Source organism: Sturnira hondurensis, unplaced genomic scaffold (assembly GCF_014824575.4).
Source record: "Sturnira hondurensis isolate 20B ecotype Veracruz unplaced genomic scaffold, ASM1482457v3 Scaffold0004136, whole genome shotgun sequence".
NCBI classification, from domain to species: Eukaryota; Metazoa; Chordata; class Mammalia; order Chiroptera; family Phyllostomidae; genus Sturnira; species Sturnira hondurensis.
In genome coordinates this window covers 28,816,598-28,838,826 of record NW_028076767.1, presented here as the reverse complement: position 1 = coordinate 28,838,826, position 22,229 = coordinate 28,816,598, and the positions used below count along the sequence as shown (strand labels likewise).

The 22,229-nt window shown below is 56.4% G+C and overlaps 1 protein-coding gene across 1 annotated transcript in view; it reads left to right on the top strand.

The window, feature by feature from the left end:
- Window positions 1–22,229, top strand: part of CDH22 (cadherin 22) — a 70,898-nt gene that overhangs the window by 26,781 nt on the left and 21,888 nt on the right. Inside the window, exons 4-7 of the mRNA XM_037044198.1 lie at window positions 6,313–6,480; window positions 10,253–10,446; window positions 13,237–13,490; window positions 22,009–22,145. Coding sequence (XP_036900093.1) covers window positions 6,313–6,480; window positions 10,253–10,446; window positions 13,237–13,490; window positions 22,009–22,145 — 753 coding nt within the window. The remainder of the gene's footprint in view (window positions 1–6,312; window positions 6,481–10,252; window positions 10,447–13,236; window positions 13,491–22,008; window positions 22,146–22,229) is intronic.

The following is a 22,229-nucleotide window of genomic DNA, read 5'->3' as shown; positions in this document are numbered from 1 at the left end:
GGAAGTAGAGAGGCTGGATCGAAGACCACGTGCATTTACTTGGGATCTAGATAGATAATGCCAGCCTGTACCAGCTTGCTCTCCCGAGAGCCACACACCAGGGTGCTGGGTGCCCCTCCTCCCCGCCAGCACGTTGGGTTCATTGATGACTTTGAAACAGGGAAGTGACATGCTCAGGTTTTCATTTTAACAAGATCCCTCAGGCTGCTGCTGTATTGCATGGCTCAGAGGCAGGGGTTGAATTCAGGGAGACCCAGGCATCTGGGGTGCCCAGTAGAGAGTCCTGAGGGACAAAACCCAAAGCCTGCACTCCTTGGCATCCACCCAGTCTCTTTAGGCTGCTTCATCTAGTTGCGGGGGGGTGGAGGGAGAGATAATGTAAGACTGGGTGTGAGGATTAGTTGGGATGCTGAGGAGAGAGTCTGAGGGCCTAGAGCAAGATCCTGAGAAGGACAAACCTTGGGGGCCTAAATGAATACAAGGGACCAGATTGGGGGAGGAATCCAGGGGTCCCTAACTTTGGGGCCTGGGATGGGAAGGGACACCATCTGCAGAAACAGAAGGAGAAATGTGAAGAAACATCTAGAACATCCAGCAGTCCATCTGAAATATGGGCTTGAAGCTCTGAGAACGGGAGGGGCTCTGTAAACTTTGGTTTCGACAGGTGCACGAAAAGACTAATAATACCCATCTCACGAGACTGTTGTGAGGATGCAATGGGAGAGCTCATTCATTCATTCAGCAACTCTTTGTTGAGCACCTACTATGTGCCCGGCTCCGGAGACACAACATAGTAATAAGGGAGGGCCCAGAACCGAGTCTGGGAGGTGGTAGGAGTGGACAGATAAAGAATGAGCCTCCGAGAGAGTGAGGAGGACAGCCGGGTTCCCAGGAAGAGCACCCCACACTGCAGAGGGCCTGGAGGGAGGGGCAAGTGGGGAGCCAAGGAGCCTGGAAGGGCAGAGAGTTAGCTCCCAAGAAGCCAGACAGTGAGCACCAGGCAAGGCAGGCAAAGGTGTCAGTGGGGTCCTTGTTCTAGGTCCCTCCATTCTCTTAGTCTGAAAGGGCCTTAGTGGAGACTTCCTAGGAAGGACCACTCTTCCCCTCCCCGTGCCTTTAGCCCCCACTGCAGGAGCCGCTGGTGCCTTTCCCAGCCCCAGCTCCATTTCCCCAGCCAGGAATATTCCGCTGATGTGGGGCTATATTTAGCAGCTACTGCGAGGTACAGTCTGTTCTCGCTGTGCAGATAGCAGGGAGCTGAGCCGGACAGGGCCTGAGAGGAAGGTGTGAGGGATTGGAGCGGGGGCTGCGAGGCCAAGTGCCAGAGGAGGAATTAACGTGCGTGTTTTAAAGGCCAGGCCTGCCAGCAAGCCCCCCACAGGGGCGACAGGGATGGCATTTGTGGACTAATGAGGCATCACTTAGACTCCAGGGCCCCTTGTGCAGCACTTGGAGGGGACAGCGGAGGTGATGAGGACAACAGCTGGAGCAGAGGGTGATGGGTGAGGGGAAAGCGGCGGGGGATCACCAAGGCCAGGTTCTGATGACCCGCAGCCCCACCCACTGCCACCCCAGCAAGAATAAAAAGACCCACGCAGAGACCGCAAGACATCCACTGAAAATTCCCACCTGGCCCAGAGATGCCCTTTTCCGTGGGAGAGAATGACACTGACCTTTGCTGAGCATCTTCTAAATGGGAGGAGGGACAGAGAGGCTGTGGGGGTAAGTCAGGTGCTCAAAAATGCTTATTGAACAGCTACTATGTGCCAGGCCCTATAGATAAGATGAGGCCAATGTGGATCTCTGCCTATGGCACTTACTTATGGGCACCCAGCCCAGGAGTTGAGGGGGAGTCAGCGAGCCACCCCCAAATTGTGAGACCTGTTCCTGGAAGCTTCGTCTCATTTTACCCTCCCAACAGCCCTACCAGCTGGGTATCCCCATTTTACAGAATAGAAAACTGAGGCTCAGGGGGGCTCCAGAACTTGCCCAAAGGTCTGAGAGCATGTAAAAGGTGGAAAGAAGTCTTGAATATCTGTCCCACTCCAAAGTCCCCCCTTTTTGCACTGCCTCAGATTTGATTCTGTAGCCCCTGTACCTAGTAGGCCCTCGTCAAGGGACTAGTAAGTAAGTGAATGAATTTGCGAAGCCAGAGGTTTCAAGAACAATTTCATAGGCTGATTTGGGAATTCTACCCCAGGGCCCCAGAAGTACACCAGCCTCCAGGACGCTTCTCCTGGCCTCAGGGGGCAGAGTGGGGAGCAGGTAGAATAATAGGCCGCCGACTCTGCTCACCCCCAAACTGGCCTCAGAGTAGAGTAACTTTGCCATGCCTCCCACCCCGTAAATCCAGGCCAGCCTTGTGGCTGCTCTAGCCAATAGAATGTAGCGGAAGTGTCGCTCTAGAAATTCTCGGCTTGGGCCTTAAGAGACCTTGAAGCTTCCACGCTCTCTCCTGGAACATGGTCCTGGGACTGCCGTGTAAGGAAGCCAGCTCAGCCTGCTGGGGGAGGAGAGAAGGCCCCATGACAGCCAGGGTCAGCTGCCAGACATGTGCATCAGGCCACCTCGGGCCTTCCAGCCGCTGCCCCGCCTGCTAAATGCAGCTGCGCAAGCGTGCCCAGGAGAAGAGCAGGCCAGGAACTCCATCTCTCTGTCAGCTATCTACTGCGGTCTAACAAAGCCAAAGTGTGGTGGCTTCACACAGCAATAATTTCTCATTTGTCATAATTTTGTGGGCTTTCTGGGGTCAGCACATGGCGGCAGTCAGCTGGCAAGTCAGCTAGGACAGCGGGCATGGCTGGCCCTGTCCCTCCATAGCCTCTCGTCATGGGTTTCTTCACAGTGTGATGGTCTCAGGGTTCCATGAGGACAGGTCCCCAGCACACAAGGGCCTAGCAAGCCTCACCTTTGTCACACTTGCTGAGGTGCCATTGGCCAAAGCAAGTAGGCTGGCCCAAGCCAGCATCAGTGTGGGAGGAGACCCATGGCCTGGATTCTGGGAGATGTGGTTCCTTGGGAGCTGTTACCATAGCAACCTACCACGGAGAGTAACCCTGAGGCAGGGCCCAGATGCACCATGGCCTCTGGGGACCCGCCTCCCAGTCACCCAGACGTGGCACCTGGTCATGCATCCAAGGCTTTAGCACCAGTTTCCAAAAGAGAAGAGTTCGCTGTCCCCAGTCCCTCCGGAGCTGGCAGTGGCAGGGCCAGCCCGCAGGCCAGGCTCTTGCCCATGGTTCCGCACCCGCCGGGGTGGACGTCAGCCAGCCCCTGCTTGAAGCCCCACTCAGAGCTGGGGCTGCACGGAGGCCCCAGATCCCCCTGTCAACCTCTGCATTTCGTGGGGTCCCGAGGTAAAGTGACATGCACAGAGCTCAGCACGTGGCAAGTGATCGGCGAGTCAGCTGTGCTCCCTGCCTTCCCACCTGGTTCACTGAGGGCCCCCTGTGCCTGGCTGGAAGCCACTCCCCTGTCTGTCTGTCTGTCTGTCTGCCCTCTCCTTTCCTCGCTCCCCCGCTTTTTCATCCCCTCCCTGTCCCTCTGCCTCTCCGTTGTCTGCGAGAATGTCCGTTTCACTGTTTCTGTTCGTCTCTCCAGGCCACTCCATGTCTCCGCTGATCTGTCTCTCTTTCTCTCTCCTCCTGGGCATAGATTTCTCTCCAGCCTTCCTGCTCCCTTCATCCCTTCTCTCTTTGTCTGTCTCCCCAGGTCTCCCTCCCTCCTTGTCCCTCACTGCCCCTTTCCCCACATGCGTGTCTCTCTCCTCTCATCTCTTTCCCTCCTCTCGCTAGGTTTCCGTCTGTCTCTTCCTCAGTTTCCCTTTTCCTCTCTCTCTCCTTCCCTCTCTCACCTTCATCTTTTATCTTCTCCTCTTTTGTCCCTTCCGCTCTTTTCCGTCCTTCCACATGCCCCCCCTCCCCCACCCCCGCACGGAGGCAGGGGACACACCAGACCCTCCTTCCCAGGACAGTCCCCGCTGTCCAGGGCTGCAGCCACTAACAGACCAGCTGCAAAGACTCAGCAGCTAACAGACCTGGGCCCTGCCCTGCCCCCAGAAGGGCGCCCCTCATGATCACAGTGTTGAGGCACAGGAAGTGGGGGGTAGGTCACACAGGACCTGCTGCATGGCCGAAACGGTGCTTTGCCTGATTAGGACCGAGAAGAGCAAGGAGACTGTTCCGGAGGCTGAGACAGGACCACACAAATGGCATCCTGCTGTCAGAGGCCCGGGCTCTGCCCTCGTACCAGGTGTTGGGTGGGGCAGGGGACACAGTCAGGCTAGGTGGGGACTCCCCTTCCTCACAGCATGCCAGCTGCTCAGTGTGACTCAGGCCCTGCAGTGCCTGCTTGGATCCTGGCCAGGTGCTTCCTACATGTGAGATTTGGGCGAGTACTTAGCCTTTCTGTGCCTCCGTGTCCCCATCCGTAAAGTGGGGATAATCACGGCACCTTTGTCACGGGGAGGGGGGGTGGTGGTGAGAGGATTGAATGAGACTGTTCACTTAGGTGCCTAGTACAGTGGCAGGTACAGAGACAGTACAGGCACATCAGTGTTGGCGACTGTCATTGTCACGTGCTCATGACGTGAAACTTGACACCAGTGCCCATTTTGCCCCCAGGCCATTTGACAATGTCGGAGGCATTTTTGGACCTGGGGGTGGTGGGTGGGGTGCTGCTGCAAGGCCTAGTAGGCAGAATCATCCTGCCAAACACCCAGAGCACTGAGGCAGAGGAATCCTGCTCCTTGGGGAAGTATTGTGGTCGTCCCATTTTACAGACGAGCAAACCGAGTTTCAGAGAGGTCAAGAGGCTCAAGTCACATGGCCCCGAAATGGCAGATCTGGGATTGATCCCAAGGTAATCTGCTACCAAGACTCCCCTCTCCTTGGGGAGACCAGTTCCGGCAGTGGAGGGGTCAGCAGGGGGCCTGCTGAGAAATCTTGGAGGCCACTCACTGATCTGCGTGACCCGTGCTAGGACGAGTACACAGGCCACTTCTCCATGTGGTCCCACACAAGCATGGCCACCCCCTAGGTGCCCCCCACCCGGCTCCCCCAGCTACACATGCAAACGAGCACGCTGCAGCCTCTTCTCCCATCCCATTGCCTTTATTGGAGTCTGGAGGCTGCTTGGGGACATCAGGACTCAGAGATTGGGTTTTATGGGGCGCATCGTGGGGCTGCTGGTGCGTGACTCCACCTGGTGCTCAGGCCCTGGGTACCACCTGTCACCACCTGGTGCTCGGCAGGTTGGAGTGAGTCATGGGGGGAGGCTCTGAATGCCTCATCAACTCCCCGCTCCTCTTTCGTCTCCCCCTGGCAGAGACACAAGAAACGCAGCCTTCCCCTCAGCAGAATTCATCTTGCAGTCACCCCGTTCCTGTGGCCCCTCCACCCCCACCTCCATTAACAGCTTGAAGGATTGTCTGTTCCACCATTAGCTGGTGCCTGGACAGAGAATCTGTGGCCAGGCTGGGGGCTGGGGGGCCAGGGGCTGCGGCTCCTCGGGCCGGAGGATGATGTAATCCTGGAAGGATGTGTGTTAGTGTGCACAAGTGTACGTGAGCACATATGTGTGCTTATGTACGTGGCACGCAAGTGTATGAGACATACCTAGTGTGTGTGTGTAGCTGAGTGTGACTCCATAGCGAGTGTACCTGAGTGTGGGGGTGAGTCCCATTCACTTTGTTAGACACTCACCAAGCTGCTGCTCTGAGCCAGGCTCGGGGCTGAGTGCCACGGATAGAGGGGCGATCGGACAGACAGGGGCCAGGCTCCTGCAGGGAATATCAGGGTTCACCCTTACCTGGGGAAACTGAGGCCTCAAAAGTGGGACGGGTCACCCAGGGGCAGGTTCCAGTCCCTACACCTCTTTTTAGTAAACCAAATGGTCTGTTCTGTTGCTTTTGTGTCATGTGTGTGTATGTGTGTATATGTATGAGTGTGTACATGTGAGTGTGGTTTTGAAAGTGTGTGTTTAAAAGTAGGGGTGTGCTAGCATATCTGTATTTATCATGTGTGAGTATGTATTTGAAAGTGTGTATGAATTTGGTGGTTGTGTGTGTGTGATAGAGTATTGTGTGTGAGTGTGTGTAGTACTGAGTGAGCCTATGAGCATGTCTGTATGCACACGGGTGTGAGTATGTGTATGTGGTGGCTGCTGAGCACCCCACACTGGTACTGAGGCCCTGACTGTGTCATCTGCACTGCCCCCCTGAACTTGAATGACCTAGCCTCTGTCTGTGCGGGGGTCTCGTGTCAGCGGGCACCTGATGTGGGCATCTTGGGCCTTACCACCCCTCACCCACAGGTGTGATCCGGACAGCTGTACCTGACCTTGACCGCGAGAGCCAGGAGCGCTATGAAGTGGTGATCCAGGCCACAGACATGGCGGGCCAGCTGGGTGGCCTCTCAGGCTCCACTACCGTCACCATCGTGGTCACCGATGTCAATGACAACCCACCCCGCTTCCCGCAGAGTGAGTAAGGCCTTCCCAGGAGGCAGCACCTGTGTGTCTGTCCGTGAGCCCATCCAAGCCGCCCACTGACCCCATTGAAAGAGGGACAGGCATCTGTCTACCCACCCAAGCCAGCCACTTACCCCAGATCCCTTCCAATCATGCGTCTTGCAGAGAAGGTACCAAAATTGTCTGATTTCCCATACATCCAAGTAACATGGCTACCTTCCCACCCGTCACCTTGCTTCCTGCCGACAGTGAGTCACCATCTGTCCACCCACCCAGCCCAGCCCCTCACGGCCCTTGCACGCACCCCAATGATGTGCCACTGGCTCAAGCTTGCAAAGGGGTGGGGTGCAGACCTAGGGATGTGTCAGAAAGAGGCTGCAGCCATTCCCCAGCCACCACTGCGCCTGGTGAAGCTGAGGTCTGGAGCTGCAGGTCATTCCCTCCTCCGAGCCTGGAGGGCAGGATTCTGTGCTTCTGAATTACGAGGTCTTTCTACTCTCTGCCTCTCCCAGCACAGCAGTGGATGGGGGTTACCAGGCCCAGTCCCCCACCTCCCCATGGACCCAGCCAGCCCCTCTGTCCCAGGCTCAGGCTGAGAGCTGTGCAGGGGAGGCAGGGGCAGCCGCCAAGGCTGGCAGAGACTAAATGCTGTGGGGAGCCGGGGCTGATTCCTATCGGGTGAGTCATTACTCAAGGTCCGCTGCTCTCACATTAGGCCCTGCCACAGGGGACCGACCCCCTGGAGATAAGGGAATCCAATCCCCTAGCTGAGAGCGCAGCCTAGCGCCTCAGCCCAGACAAGGAGCCGGGTGGGCAGAGCCAGCCCCACAGCACCAAGGCGCCTGGCACGGGGAAGTCAGCCCTCCGCCCTCTCCCCCTCCCCAGCCTACTGGGGAAGCTTCAAAGTACCGGGTAAAGGGGAGGGAGTACCCAGTCTTCTGCCCGGCTGTGCCAGGCTCTGAGCTGGGAGCGGTGGGGCAGATGAGAAAAAACACCAGGGCCCTAGGCAGACTCTTGTTTGCTCATTCTTTATTTATTTTTAGCATTTCTTTATTGTAAAATATAGCACATAGACAGGTGTAGAAGATCAGTATAAAGCAAGCCCTCCTTTAACCACCAATTGGGACCCAGAAGTGGCCCACATGCCCTCTCCTGGTCATAACCTCCCCCCACTCCTCCTCCAGAATTAACCAGAATCCGCTCTTGCAGTCTTTACCTCCTCACTTTTCCTCAGGGTCCACGCACCTGTGTCTGCATCACCCAACAGCAGAGTTCCATTTCACCTGTTTTTAACCTTATATAAGTGGATTCATACTATATGAAGTATTTGTCTTGCTTTTTTTGCCTCTCAGTTTTGTTTGTGAAACCCTACACTGCTGCTTGTAGCTGTAACTCATTCATTTTCATTGCTGTATAGTAGTCCATGATTTCACTATTCCACTGTTGATGGGCATTTGGGATGCTGCCCGCTTGAGGCTTTAACGTAGGATGCTGCTTGGGAACATTGTCGCACATCTCCTTGTGCTGTTTTGCACACATTTCTCAGGCTGTATACAGTGGGGCAGAACAGCTGGCTCACGAGATAGCTTCAGCTTCACTAAATGAAGCCAGACTGTCTCCCTTGTAAAGACATGCTTGTGTCTGCTGTACCACATCCTCGCTAGCACTTGGTATTGTCAGGTTCTTTCATTTGTGTTCATCAGGTGAGTGTATACTACTTCTCATTCACTCCCGCACTGGTCCCTTGCACGTTTCATTTCTGTGACAGTCTGGTGTTCTGCCTGGCACTGAGAATGCCTGATGAATAAGAGATGGGGTCCCTGCCTTCCAGGAGAGAGAGGGAGAGAGAGGGAGTGATGAGAATGGATGGATGGAAACAGAGAGTAAAAGGTAACAGGGAACTGCAGTAATTCACACACTGGGGTAATCCGGAGGCCCTGGGCACACAGGAGTGGAGCCTGGAGGTCTGGGAAGGTTCCCTGGAAGAGGATACATTCTGTGAGACTAAAGGGACAGAGGGGATGAGGAGGCAAAGGCAGCGAGGAGAACACAGAGGGGGAATGCCTGCAGTGAGGCAGAGCAGGTCATTTTTAAGGAATCACAGGGACTTCAGTCCCACTGAAGCCACAGTTGGGGTGAGGCAGATGGGGGCTGGGGAGGGATGAGGGTGCAGCTGTCAGCAGGAGCCAGGCAGCAAGCTCCTAGTAGGGCCGGCCAAGGGGCTTAGACAATTCCATCCCAAGGGCAATGGGGAGCTAGGCAAGGGGTTACAAAAGGGCGGGGGCATGATCAGTTTGTGTTTCAGAGAGAGAAGCCCCTCCCCCCGCTGTGTGAGACTGTGTGAGGATGAATCAGAGGCACCCTGCCCCCCCAAGGGGTAGCAGACCTGTGCCGGGATTCCACGGGATAATTCCCACCTCCACAGCCCCTGCTTCATCTACAAATCACCTTCTCCTCAACCTCAGCTCTGGGGCGAGGGCAGGGTGCCATCTCGTTCCATCTGACCTCATTCCTTCTGGTTTTCCATCTGCTTCGCCCCTGTAGCCACAATGGTCATCTTGCCCGTGTGCAAACATGCCAGCCATCACGCCCACCTCAGGGCCTTTGCACCTGCTGTTTCCTCTGTCTGGAATGCTCTTTGCCAAATATCTCTTTGACTCAGTCTTTCGCACAAATGTCATCTTCTCGGAGAGGCCTTTCTTTCTCATCTTTCTTTCTTTTTTAATTCTTATTTATTCCATTACAGTTGTCCCAATTTTTCCCCTTTTGCCCTCCTCCACCTAGTCCACCCCCTGCTCCCACAGTCAATCCCCACCCCATTGGCCATGTCCATGGATCATTCATCCATGTTCTTTGACTAGTCCCTCCCCCTTATTCCCACCATTTCCCCCTCCCCTCGTTCCTCTGGCAGCTGTCAGTCTGTTCCCCTGTTTCCACGTCTCTGGTTCTGTTTTGCTTGTTGGTTTATTCTGTTCATCAGGGGCCCTTCCAGATCAACACACCTTCCTCAGCAACCCCATCCCTATCTGCTGCTTCATTTTTCTCCGAAGTGCCCATCAGCATCTGACATGCTGCGTGTCTTCCTGCTGTGATCGTCTAGTGCCTCTCTCCTTCCATTAAGGGGAAAGGACCGTGAGAACCGGGACTTGGGTCTGTTGTGCTTGTTGCTGTAATGAGGGCCTGGAACTGCATCTGGGCCATGAAAGCTGCTCAATGAATAAGTACCAATGAAGGAATCCGTGTCAAACAGAAAAATCAACACAAAGCCCCACCATTCTAATACAACTTGTTCCATTTTATGGAGTAGTTACCGTGTGCCAGGCACTGTCCTCAGCATTTTCCGGGTGTTGTCATGTCAGTTAATCGGGGTAACAATGCGGTTAGGAAGACACTATTCTTATTCCCGTTCTACACACAGATGAGGGATTCAAGGCTCAGGATTACGCAGCTAGGACTGACTCCAGGACTTTAGCCTTGACCACGGTTCTCCTCTCTCACCCTCACTGGGCAGATGGGGAAGCCAAGGCCCAAAGCATTGCAGACATGTTCCCAAATTAATCAGCAAGTAAGCCCGGGGACGGCCCTAGGACCCTCCTCTTTGCATTGCCTCTCAGTTTCTGCAGAGGATACGCCTCTCCCAGCACCTTCCTGGCTAAGCTGCAAGCCCCTTGCAGACACTAACCTCCCTAGAGCCCCTCTGGGCCCCCCTCTCCTCCCCCCTAGAGCTGGAGGAAGCTGGGGCATGGGCTGGCCCCATCCCTGCTCACAGCCATATCCCCTACAGAGATGTACCAGTTCAGCATTCAGGAGTCGGCCCCCATTGGCACAGCCGTGGGACGTGTGAAGGCTGAGGACTCAGATGTGGGCGAGAACACAGACATGACTTACCACCTCAAGGAGGAGAGCGGCACTGGTGGCCATGTGTTCAAGGTTACCACGGACAGCGACACTCAGGAGGCCATCATTGTGTTGCAGAAGGTAAGGCGGCCCCAGGAAGGCTGGGGGAAGTAGGCCCTAGGGGGTGGAGTCAGAGAGCCTCGGACAGCCACGTACTCCCACCCCACTCCACTCCAATCTACTCCACTCCAGGGATTAGGTCTTTCCAGAGACCCAGGACCAACCTGGGAAAATGCTGGTGTTTTCCCTCCCGTTTTACAAATGAGAAAATGAGGCACAGTGAGGTTGAGTGACATGTCCAAGGTGGCACAGCTAGGTGTCAGAGCCAGGATTCAATCCAGATTTGAATCAATGCTTTTAATCACTACGATGTGCCACTGCTTCAGGTCTGCACCAGGACCTCTCCCCGCATCGCTCCCTCTCATTCTCAGCCTTCCCTCTAACGGAGACATCACAATGCTCATCTTCACAAGGAAAGACAGGCTCTGAGAGGGAAAGGGGCTCACCCAAGGCCACAGTCATACCCACAAGGGGTAGAGTCAGGATTTGAACTCAGATCTCATGACTCCAAGCTCTCTGTTTCCCGAGTCTAACAGCCTTTACCCACTGGCTTGTCCAGAAACTAGAAGCCAAAAGTGCAGACTCAGTTATTCCTAGATGAAGATGGAATTCAAATAAAGAGGCAAAATCCACTTTCCAGCACTTGGTCATGGGTTGGGTGACTCGGGGCAGTGTGGCCTCTGAGACTGCCCCATGGGAGGTCTAAGTCCCCTGCACTGGCCCTTGGAGGGTTGTAGACTTTTATACACCTTCAGGGACAGGACGCTCACTCCCCGCCACTGTCCAGCTCCTCCTCCTCCCCTTTAGCAAGAACCTGTCTCGATAATTCTGTTCCTATCAGCCTGGGCTCTGCCCTGGGGACCCACAGAAGCATCTGCCCGTGACGACCCTTCATTCGCTCAAAAAGTACATTAGGCCCACTCTCTCTACCTGCCGGGCCTTGAGGGTGTGAGGATGGAGACAACTGCCAGTTTCTTCCACTACTTCCCAGAGGACAATAATATGATAACTGATACTTATAATAAAGTGTTTACAATGTGCCAGGCGCCCTTCAGCTGCTTTCCCTGCATTAACTCATTCCATCCCTACGACAACTCCCTGAGGTGCTATCGCTGTCCATTTCACAGGCCCCGAGAAGTTCAGTAATTGGCATCCAGGTCAGGCATCTTGCAGAGAAGAGTCGAGTCGTGGCCCGAGGCAGTCAGGCCCCAGAATCCACCCTTTCAGGCATTAGGTGGCTTTCAGTCTTCTGATCTCCCTGTACGGTGAGCATCCTCACTGTAAGATGAGCCCACTTCACAGATGGCAAACGGGAGGCCCAGAGAGGCACAGCATCACAGAGCAGTAGAATCAGGCTCCATCCCCAGCCTTGGGACTTCTGGGGATGGAGGCCCCTCTCCTCCTCTTCCTCCCCCCACCCCGGCCCCCACCCCACAGGCTCCAGCACTGGCGCCTAAGGTGTCTCTGTGGAGCCAGCCCTGGCTCAGGGAGCAGAACCCTGCCTGATGGATGACCTGGCTCCAGAGCCCATGGCTCACTCCCTGGCGGGGCCAAGGCCTGCCTCCTTTCATCCAGATTTCCCCGGCAACAGGACTGGAGGGGAGGGGGCGCAGTTTTTGCTGCTGCAGAAGGTGGGGGTGGGAGGTTCTGAGAGGGAGGGAGAGTCCCTGCACACGGGAAAGGTCACCCTGATACTCAGGGAGCTCCCCCACCCAGCACCCTTGGTGCCCACAGCCCCACCGCGGTGATTTCTCTCTGCTGTAAGGCGGCGATTCTCAACCTTTTCCATCTTGTGGCACACAGAAACTAATTACAAAAATTCTTCGGCACACCAAAAAATACATTATATTTTTTGCCGAGCTGACAAAAATATAGGTATAATTTTGATTCATTCACACCGGACCCCTGTTGTTGTGTTGGCTGTTGTCATTTTTTTTCTCTCTTGACAATCGAAGGGAAAAGAGGTCAGTGCCCCTGACTCAATAGTCAGGTATTGTATGTTTTAAAAAATTCTTGCGGCGCGCCTGTTGAAAATCGCTGCTCTAAGCCATTGTCTTTGGAAGGCCAGAGCCAACCCAGGGCCAGGGAGCTCATCTGTCAGAGGGTCACCCATTAGCTCTCCCTGATGGGAAGCAAGACTCAGCGTGGATTTAACCAGATCTCCAGGAAAGCTCTAAGGCAGCCCCGCTTATGAGGCTCAATTCTCATTAGCTGCTGCCGCCTGTGCACCGAGGAATACCGGATTTCCTCCTCCCAGCTGAGGCCCAGAGAGAGGAAAGGGATTGCCCGCCAAAGCACCGCTGGTCAGCAACAGCACCGTGCCCTGTCCTCTTGTGGGGGAGGGGCCAGGAGAGCTTGGGAGCGCCGCCAGGTGGGTTTCAATCCGGCCTCTGCCAGGGACCACCTGCTAAGTGACCTTGGGCAAGTTACAGACTTCTGGACCTCAGTTTCCTCCTATATAAAATGAGCTTATACAAGCCTCTTAGGTAGGGGTGTTTTAAATTGGATAAGTTAACATATGTAAAGCGCCAGCACATCGTAAGTGCTTTGTAAATTAGTAAGTTAATGAAATGCCCCAACATACTCTGCTGAGTAGCGGAAGTCAGGGTGTCCGTACCCTTTAGCCCTGAGGAGTTGGGTGACCCTAGGCAAGCTCTCACCTTCCCCACCGGCAACCAGAGAGGGTGGGTCTGAGTCTACACGTGACCTTGGGCCAGCCCCGCCCTCTCTGGGTCCACCTCCCAGCCTCCGGATCTGTCGGGGTCCTAGCAGTCCCCCGCCCACTCACCAGCCTTCGGCTTCCTCCCGCAGCGCCTGGACTTCGAGTCGCAACCCGTACACACCGTGGTCCTGGAGGCCCTGAACAAGTTCGTGGACCCCCGCTTCGCTGACCTGGGCACGTTCCGCGACCAGGCGATCGTGCGCGTGGCGGTGACCGACGTGGATGAGCCCCCCGAGTTCCAGCCGCCCTCCGGCCTCCTGGAGGTGCAGGAGGACGCGCAGGTGGGCTCCCTGGTCGGCGTGGTGACTGCGCGGGACCCCGACGCCGCCAACCGGCCCGTCCGGTGAGACCCCCGCCCGGGGCCGACGCCTGCTGCCTGCTCTCCCGCCACCACCCGCGCACAGACGGGGAGAGGGGGAGGGGGCCGGGCAGGGAGGCAAGGAGAAGTTGGTATTGGGGGGAGGGGAGAGTGAGAGATGGACACAGCTGGAGTTCTGAGACAAAGGAAGCAGATGTGAGACCAGTCACAGAGAGACACGGGACTCAGGACAAGGAGAGAGAAACTAACGTAACAGACACCACAGAGTGAACTGGGTTGGGGCTGGGTCCCCCTTTCTGTCCACCGCGCTTCCCCGTGCTCTCCGCGTTTTCCCGCGCTCTCAGCCCACGCGTCACGTGCCCGTGACTCCCCGGTTCCACTGTCTTGCCCCACCTGCCCTGCCCGTGGATCGCTGCTGGACGCCACAAAATCATGTTCAGAACTGACTCCTAGTCGCTCCACAAAACAAACAAACAAAAACAAAAAACCCACCACATTCTTCCAGTTGTTCCATCAAACATGTTGGCAAATCCAGTCTTTCACACCTCCCTCCAAGCCATCAGCAAATTGTCATCTCCACTTTAAAAATAGATCTAGAATCTGACTGCCCCTCACCCCCTCCACAGCACTCCCTGGGCCGGGGCCAGGATTATCACCACCAGCCCTGGGCTCCCTGCTCCTGCCCTCACCCCACACCGTTGTAATCTAGAACCCACCCTGGAGCCAGATTGAGAATGCCCAAATATACCTCAGAGCATGGCCCCCCTCTGCCCAAAGCCCTCTGAAGTCACCTCTCAGGCTCAGAAGAAAAGAGCAAGCTCTGGGGATGACCCCTAGGCCCTGTGTGATGTGGCCTGACTAAACCTCTTGGACCCCCGCACCCCATCCCAGCCCACCACTATCCTTGCCCTGCTTCCCTCTGCTCAGCCACAGGGGCCTCCTCTCGGCTCCACAAACACACCCAGCTCTCCGCTGCCTCAGGGCCTTTCCAACTGCTGATCTCTGCCCAGAAGGTTCTCTTCCCCTGAATATGGCCATGGCTAGTTCTCTCACTTCCTCCAGGTCTTTGCTCCAGAGTGAGGCCTCCCCTGGCCACCCTTTGGAAAATTGCAACCCCCAACCCCCAGCCCCAACCTTCACATCCCCCTTCCTCGTTTTCCTTGGTCCTCACTAGCCTCACTCACCATCTAACTCACTACCTGTTTTCCAATTACTTTGTTTGCCTTGGCCACAGAAAGATAAGCGCCATGCGGGTAAGGATTTATGTCTGTGTGTCCACCGCTGTATTCTCAGGGTCTTGCCCAATGCCTGACCCTCAGGAGACGCTCACTACGCACAGGGTGAGACCATGAAATGTAAAAACAGAAAGGCTGAGAAAAGAGATGAGACAGGCCCTGGCTGGTGTAGCTCAGTGGATTGAGCGTGGGCCTGTGAACCAGACAATCGCGGTTCGATTCCCAGTCAGGGCACATGCCTGGGTCGCAGGCCAGTTCCCAGCAGGGGACTCACGAGAGGCAACCACACATTGATATTCCTCTCCCTCTCTCCTTCCCTTCCCCTCTAAAGATAAATAAATAAAATCTTTAAAAAAGAAAGAGAGAGAGATGAGACAGGCACATTGTGGAGATGTGGCGAGGCCAGCACTGAGAGGAGGAGATCTGAGAGCAGAAGCTGGAAGAAAGAGGAGGACGGTAACTGAGAGACAGAGCCCTGCCTGGCGATGTAGAGACAGGCTTGGGTAGAGAGGGGCAGAGCAGGGCCGGAGGAGGGCAGAGAGCAGGGAATGCCCCAGCAACGCTGGGGTCTGGAAGGGTTTGGGGGCTGCAGGGGTTGGGGACACCGCCCCCCCAACTGTGGCTTCAGTTAGAAGGTCAGATGGAATAGAAAAGGAGGATTGTAAGGGGGGGGGGGTGGACGGCTACTATTGGGCGGACGGGAAGGAGTCCCTGGAGCCTGCAGCTTTCTCCCTGAGCACTGGGGACAGCGGGAAGGGAAGTTAGTCTGAGGATCTCCGAATTACACAATTCCAGAGGGATGACATTCCATCATCATCATCATTATCGTCATCCGTGTGACTAGTGATCGGTGGAGCTATGCAGCGCACAACCCATGCAACCTTATATGGCGGCCCTAGGGAGGTCATGCAGAGGCCACCTCCCAGACTGGGGGTGCCCTCAGGGGGCAGGAGAGCCGCCCTAGAGGGGGCCGGAATTGAGCTGAGCTGAGTGCCTGGGTGTGGTCAGGTGAAAATAGGAAGGGAGGAGCATTTCCAGCCAGGGAACAGCTCGTGCAGATGTGTGGACCTAGAGGAGTGGTAGGTGAGCCTGGGGAGGAGTGGGCTGGGATAGCTTTGGTGCAGGAGGCGGGAGCAGCATAGGGGAAGTCTGATGGGCCTCCAGGGCAGGCTGGGGAGCTCCGGCTCTGCCCATGAGCTGGCTGTGCCTTTCTCACTGCCCACACCGGCCTGCCTTTGAACGCCTCCGCCGCCCTCCCCACCCCCACCCCAGGCTGTTGGTACAGTCTTTCCACCTCCTCCTCAGCCTCTGGCTGGGCCCCAGAGCTCTGGGGGCGGGGGTGTGGAGTGGGCATCATCCCCACTGTGTGCCAGGAACCTGAGGCCCCCAGAGGGGAGGCGGCTTCCTGGGCTCTCAGGGTGAGTTAAGAGGCAGGAGCGGGAGCCCACCCCTGCCTCTCCAGTCAGCACTCTGTCCACCTGCTCGCCTCCTCTCCAGTCTCAGTCTCAGTCCCCTCTCGGCCTCCCTACCTCCCCCTCCCGTCCCTCCTGCTTTTATCTGCACTGAAAGGGCCAACTTTGAAACCTTCTTTCATCTCTCTTCGCTGGCCCTTCCCTGGGGCTCCTCAGATGTGGAGGTGGTGAGGAGCCCAAGACGGGTCCAATTTAACACCACAAACATTTACCCAGCTCCTCCTCCTCCTCGCCAGGCCCTGAGCCAGGCCTGGGGACACCGCTGAGATGACTCAGCCAAGGGCAGAGCTGGAGAGGAGTGTCCAGTCCGTGGAGACAGACAGGATAAGGGGCGCCAGTCAGAGGCTGGGGGACACAGAGAGGGCTCCCCATGGGCCACCCAGGGGCCTGGCTCCTCTCCCAGCTCCCAGGTTCTAAAGGTCAGGGACTCAGCGAGCACCTGCGAAGCTAGTCATGTCCTGCACTAATCCAGGAACTGCGGGAACGGTGGTGACAACCTGCCCACGTGGACCTGGCCTTCTCCTCAAAGAGAGACGGTCAGTGAGTGGTTAAGCAGGGTCACTGTTCATAAGAGCTATAATGAAAATAAACAGAGTGGCAGCATAAGGGTTGAGGCGCAGGGGGCTACTTTGGGTCGAGTGGTCAGGGAGTTGACAGACGAGCTGAGATCATAGTGATGGAGAGCGAGCCAGCCATGCAAAACTGTGGGGGAGGGCAAGGGCAGGGGTCCTGAGGCAGGAATGGACTTGGCGTGTTCCGGGAACCGAAGCCGTAAAGCGGTGTCCTGGGAGGTTGTGCGAGGTTGTGCCTGGCCTGGCGGGCGCCCGGGAAATGGATGCAGATGTGCAGAGTGATTTTTCTGAGTCTCCGCACTGGGGAGAGGGGAAGATGCCACAGTGTCGCATTTGTGCCTCAGGGGCTGTTTCACTCACTTTACAGAGGGAGACACTGAGGGTGGGAGAGGAGAAGTGACTCGCCCAATGTCACTCGCCGTGCAAGGGAGAGGAACGGGCTTTGACCTGTGATGGCCCGCTTCTTGAGTCTAGCCCCCCTGCTATCCGCCCCTGCCTGTCACTCTTTGTGGTCAGCGTAGTGCCCCAGCTTGGGCTGTGCCCTCCCCTGTGCACGAAGCACAGAGATGAGTCAGACGGGGACCGCCCTGTGAGCGAATCCGGTGACGGACCTGAGTGGGCTTGGGCCGAGGCAGGGGCTTGAGGACTGAGGAGCCCAAAGGAGAGGCGAGTACTCCTGGACCAGGGAGGCACATGAACATGGGCTTCCCTCAGGCAGCCCTGCGGAAACAAAAGGGTTGAGGTGATGGTGAGGGGCTGGGCCCATCTCTGGAACAGGCAGCCAAACCACATGAGTCCTCTTTAACATCGAAAACAGGAAAGCCCACACTGTCCCAGAGGGGGAGATCAAATGGGCTCCCTGCACTCCACAGGGGGTGCAGCAGAATGTCTGTGGGTTTGGGAATCAGAAAAGACCTGGGTTCGAATCCCAGTTCAGTTGTAGAATTGTGGGAAAACCACTGCACCCATCCCAAAGCCTCAGTTTTCCCATCTGTAAAATGGGATTATGATAGTACCTGCCTCATTCTTTTAAAAAAAAATGGGGATTAAACATGTACTGTGTACCAGGGTCTGTGCTCACTGCCGCTGCCAGGGCTGGAGCGAGGATTGTGTTTGGACATGACCATCTCTCCCCTTCATTCTGCAACCAGTATAACCACATACAGATTTTTAGGCATTGAGTCTGGACTTTGAGTGTGCACTTTAAGGGGATGGGGGTAACGGGGAAAGCATTGCAGATGGGGTGGAGTGAGCAGAAAGGAGTCGTTTAATGGGGGGGCAGCCCTTTCATATCTAAAGAGCTCCCCTCCACTCGGGTGGGGTCTGCATTGCTCTGCCTGCTGCGTGTATACATCCGTGAGCCCACACACAGGAGCACCGGGAGGGCTGCAGACTTTCGTGATTGTTACATCCCTGTACACTGCCTATGTGCGTGTGTCTGTGGTAGCCCCACCTGCGTGTGCACCCAAGCTGGGAAGCAGTGTCCCCCCCACGTGCCCCACCCTCACCTGGGCTCCAGCACGTTTCGTGTGTACCATGCGGGAGCTGGTAGGGCACCTGGTGGGGCCCCCAGGAGGGCACTCTTAGACCTGGGGCTCTGGACACATGTGGCCTGAGAACTTGGCTCTGCCCCTAAGCAGCCCTTTTGCCCCAAGGTTAGGCACCTGGCTTCTCTGAGCCTCAGTTTCCTCATCTGTAAAATGGGGGTGGTGACAGGACCTGGAAGGAGTTGAGGAGCCTAAGCACATAAAAGCGTGACAACAGCCTGGCACAGTCTTGCTTGGCAAGGAAAAGTAAGAGCTGGTTTGTATGTCATGTGCCAGGTGCCCAGTGCTGTTACGTGTTTTACTGGTTGTCACTTGGTAATTTCACGACCACCCTGTGAAGCTGGTATCATCACCATCACCATCATCTCCATTTTTAAGAGGAGGAAACTGAAGAAAAGAGAGGTAAATGACCTACCCAAGGTCACACAACTAGGTTTCAAACCCAGGCAGATGGGCACCAGATTGGCTCTTCTGACCACTACTCCCAGCCTCCCTTGCACACATGCACACACACACACTGACACACACCACACTCTCTCACTGCGCTCTTCTGCCCACACCTGCTCTGGTTCCCTTCTTGCCCTCCAGGCCTGGCTGCACGAAGATTTGAGTAGAAACTTCTAGTCCCTTCTGTGCTTCCTGTCCTTCTCAGGCCACTTGGCAATACTCCCACATCTGTAGTGGCGCCTGCCACCCCCAGGCATGCCGACCACCCGCTGGTTGGAGGGACTTCTGGACACCCTTTGCCAGACACTTCTGAATAATAATTAGAGTAACAATAGTTCTCACTCATGAAGTGATTTTCCTGGAACTCAGTGAGGTACCTCATCCCCCCGCTGGGCATTTAATCCTCCCAACAACTGGCAAGGTAGGATTATCATCTTCGTTTTGCTGAAAATTAGACTGAAAAGATGGCAGTAACTTACCCGGGTCACCCTGGACCTGGAGCCACACTCAGGGCTGAGCAGCTGCCTCTTAAGCCTTTGTTCTTCTGACTGCACCGCAGTATCAGGCGTGCACACACACACACACACACACTTTCCACCCACAATGCAGCCCAGACAGACACACAACTCATGCACCTACACGTGAAGCATACAGGCAGCCCCCGCCCCCCGCCGCCCCCTCCTTGCTGGCTCCCTGAGCTGGAACCCCACCACCTGGGCTCAGCCAGCCACACTGACCTGCGGCCTCAAGTCTTTAGCTGGTTAATGGCAGCCCCTCCTTCTTGGCCTTGGGAACAGCTGCCTCCACTTAGATTCCAACCCCCACCCCCTTCCCCTCTGGGAGGGAACAAAAGAGAAAGCTGGGTGGAGGAGGGAGAAAAGAGGCTGAACTGCAGGGGCAGGGGAGAAGCAAGCGTGAAGGAGGCACTTGGCATCTCACGGCCGCCCTGACCCCGCCATTGGAGCCCCAGGCCGGGCTGTGCCCCCAGGCCTCTCCTGGACTCTGCTCTCCTGCCCAAAAATCAGGAGGAGGGCTACGCAGTTCCTTCCGGCTGAGCCGGCACTCAGACAGAGCCCCATCTGCCTTTGCGGGACTTGAACATCTGCCTGGGCCAGCTGAGCACCCAGGGGACCTCCTGAGGCAGTTTCATGCACTGCAACTTTGGATGGGTCAACAAGCTAGAAAGAACTCTGGGTATAGAGTCCCCAGATTCAGGCACAAGTTCCAATTCTACGACAGTCCCTGTGCAACCTTGGACAGGATCGTCTCTAGGCCCTGGGCTAGTAAATAAGAAGAAGTCCCCCTTTAGGAAGATACTCCTGGGTGAGGACATGTGACTGGGCAAGCAGGGCACTGGCTGGACTCACCCCTCAGCCTGGCACCTTTGAGCAGGACATAGCCTGCACAGCCACACCTGGCCGTCCTCACCCTGACCGGCTTCCTGTCTGAGCCTTGGTGTCTCGGTCTGCAAAGCGGAGAGATCATCCCAGTCTCAGGGGGTGCTAGGCAGGGACCTCATGAGTCTCACGTGCCCCCTTCTCCCCAGGGGCCCAGCCCAGAGCAGCACAGAGAAGGTGCTCGGTGACTGCTTAGGCAGAAAGGAACCAGAGGAGGGATGGCTAAAGGGAGAGCCAGCGTGACACTGTCAGGTGCTTACTAGTGGCAAGAATTATCACCATGGCCGGAACCTTCCCACACAGTGTCATCCAGGCTGGTCGTGGGGCGGAGGTGGGGGGTGGGGGGGCAGGATGTGGGCTTAGCCGCTGAGGGATAGGACCGAGGACTCAGAGACTGGCTGTGCTGCCCGCTGTGGCCGTATGCACAGCCCTTGCCAGTTGGCCACAAGCTTCCACCTCCACTGCCACAGTAAACGTAGGAGTAAGGGCTGTTGCCTTTGTCCAGATCCACAGGTCCCCTCCTCCAACCCACACCAGTGGGAGGTGAGTATGAGCCGCCCCCTCTTCCAGATGAGCACACAGTGGCCAAGGAGGTCCAGGGCCTTGTCGGAGGTCACACGGGTAGCAGAAGTAGCCATAGACTTCTCTCAGACCTGTGCAGTCCCATGGGATGTCATTATCCCCATTCAACAGATGGGGAAACTGAGGCCCATGGAAGTTTGGTAATGCAGCCAAGGCCCCACTGAAGGGTCATGTCAGGGGTCTGGGTTCCCAGCAGGGATGCTTCTGGTGTCCTTGCCTCCCTGAGCCAGTTTCCCACTCTGGGAGATGGGGAAAGGGTGGCTTTGCTCCTGCCTGGGGGAGGGGCCAGTGCCTGGGACTAAGCCCCGCCCACCCAGCTGCTTTGTGCCACTGCCCAAAGAGCCCTTGCTTGGCATTCGGGGCCTTTGTGGGCCACGCAGCCTAGCGGCACCCCTGCCTGCGTTATCAGTGCAGGAAGCCGTGGCCAGTGCTGGTGGGGCCTCTCCGGGCTGCCGTCAGAGACATGTGTTGGACACGGGCTTTTCAGGCCCGGAGCCACCGCACAAAGGCCAGGGAAGAAGGCGGAACAAAGGGCTTTTTCACAGGGCAGCTGAAACGCCGAAGATTAGTTCCTGTGTGTGGTGCACGCTGGAAGGCGGGGTTGCCAGGGGGTGGGGGGTTGGCGGCCACTCCCCCAGACCTCCTAGAAATAGCATCACTCAGCCGGTGTCCCTGGTCTGGGACCTCCACTCCCAGGCAGCCAGAGAGAGCCTCAGGATGCCAGAGCCGCCCCCCACTTTCCTTCTGCTCAAAATTCCCCCCCCCGTACCCCTCCCCCCCCACCCCTTCATCCCCACACATCAAAACCCTGCGTCCTGTGCCCTGCCTGCTCTGGTGCCTATCTCTCCCCCACGTCCCAATTCGAACCATTTTTTTGCACCATTTTTCATTTCCTGAATAATTCTCACTGGCCGCCTTTGCACGGTCTCTTCCCCTACCAAGAGCCCCACCCCCTTCTCAGGCCCAATGCCAGGGTCACTGCTCACAGAGAGATAAGAATTGACCATCCAGAGGATGCTAACTCCGTGTCAGCCACTCTGCCCTTGCAACGCCAGCCGGGGTGCAAATTAGTAGCTCCATTACCCAGAAAGGGTGAGGCTGCCCATGCGGCTGAGAGGCAAACCCAGGCCCCTTTCCACGCCTCCTCTGTTGCACAGGGTATCTGCTCCTTGTGTCTCTCAGGCGAGTGGTCCCTTCGTGGGGCTAGGGTGGGGTGGGGTTGGGAGACAGGGGCACGGGGTCCAGCCAGTGCTAGGGCACCTTCAATCAGCCCCACCCTGCCTCCTTCAGGTACGCCATTGACCGAGATTCAGATTTGGACCAGATCTTTGATATCGATGCTGACACGGGTGCCATCGTGACGGGCAAGGGATTGGACCGAGAGACTGCCGGCTGGCACAACATCACGGTGCTGGCCATGGAGGCAGGTAAGCTGGGGGAGGGACAGGGCAAAGATGGCAGGGCGGGTGGGAGGCTAAAGCCAGTGGGTGGGAGTAGAGATCTGGGAAGGA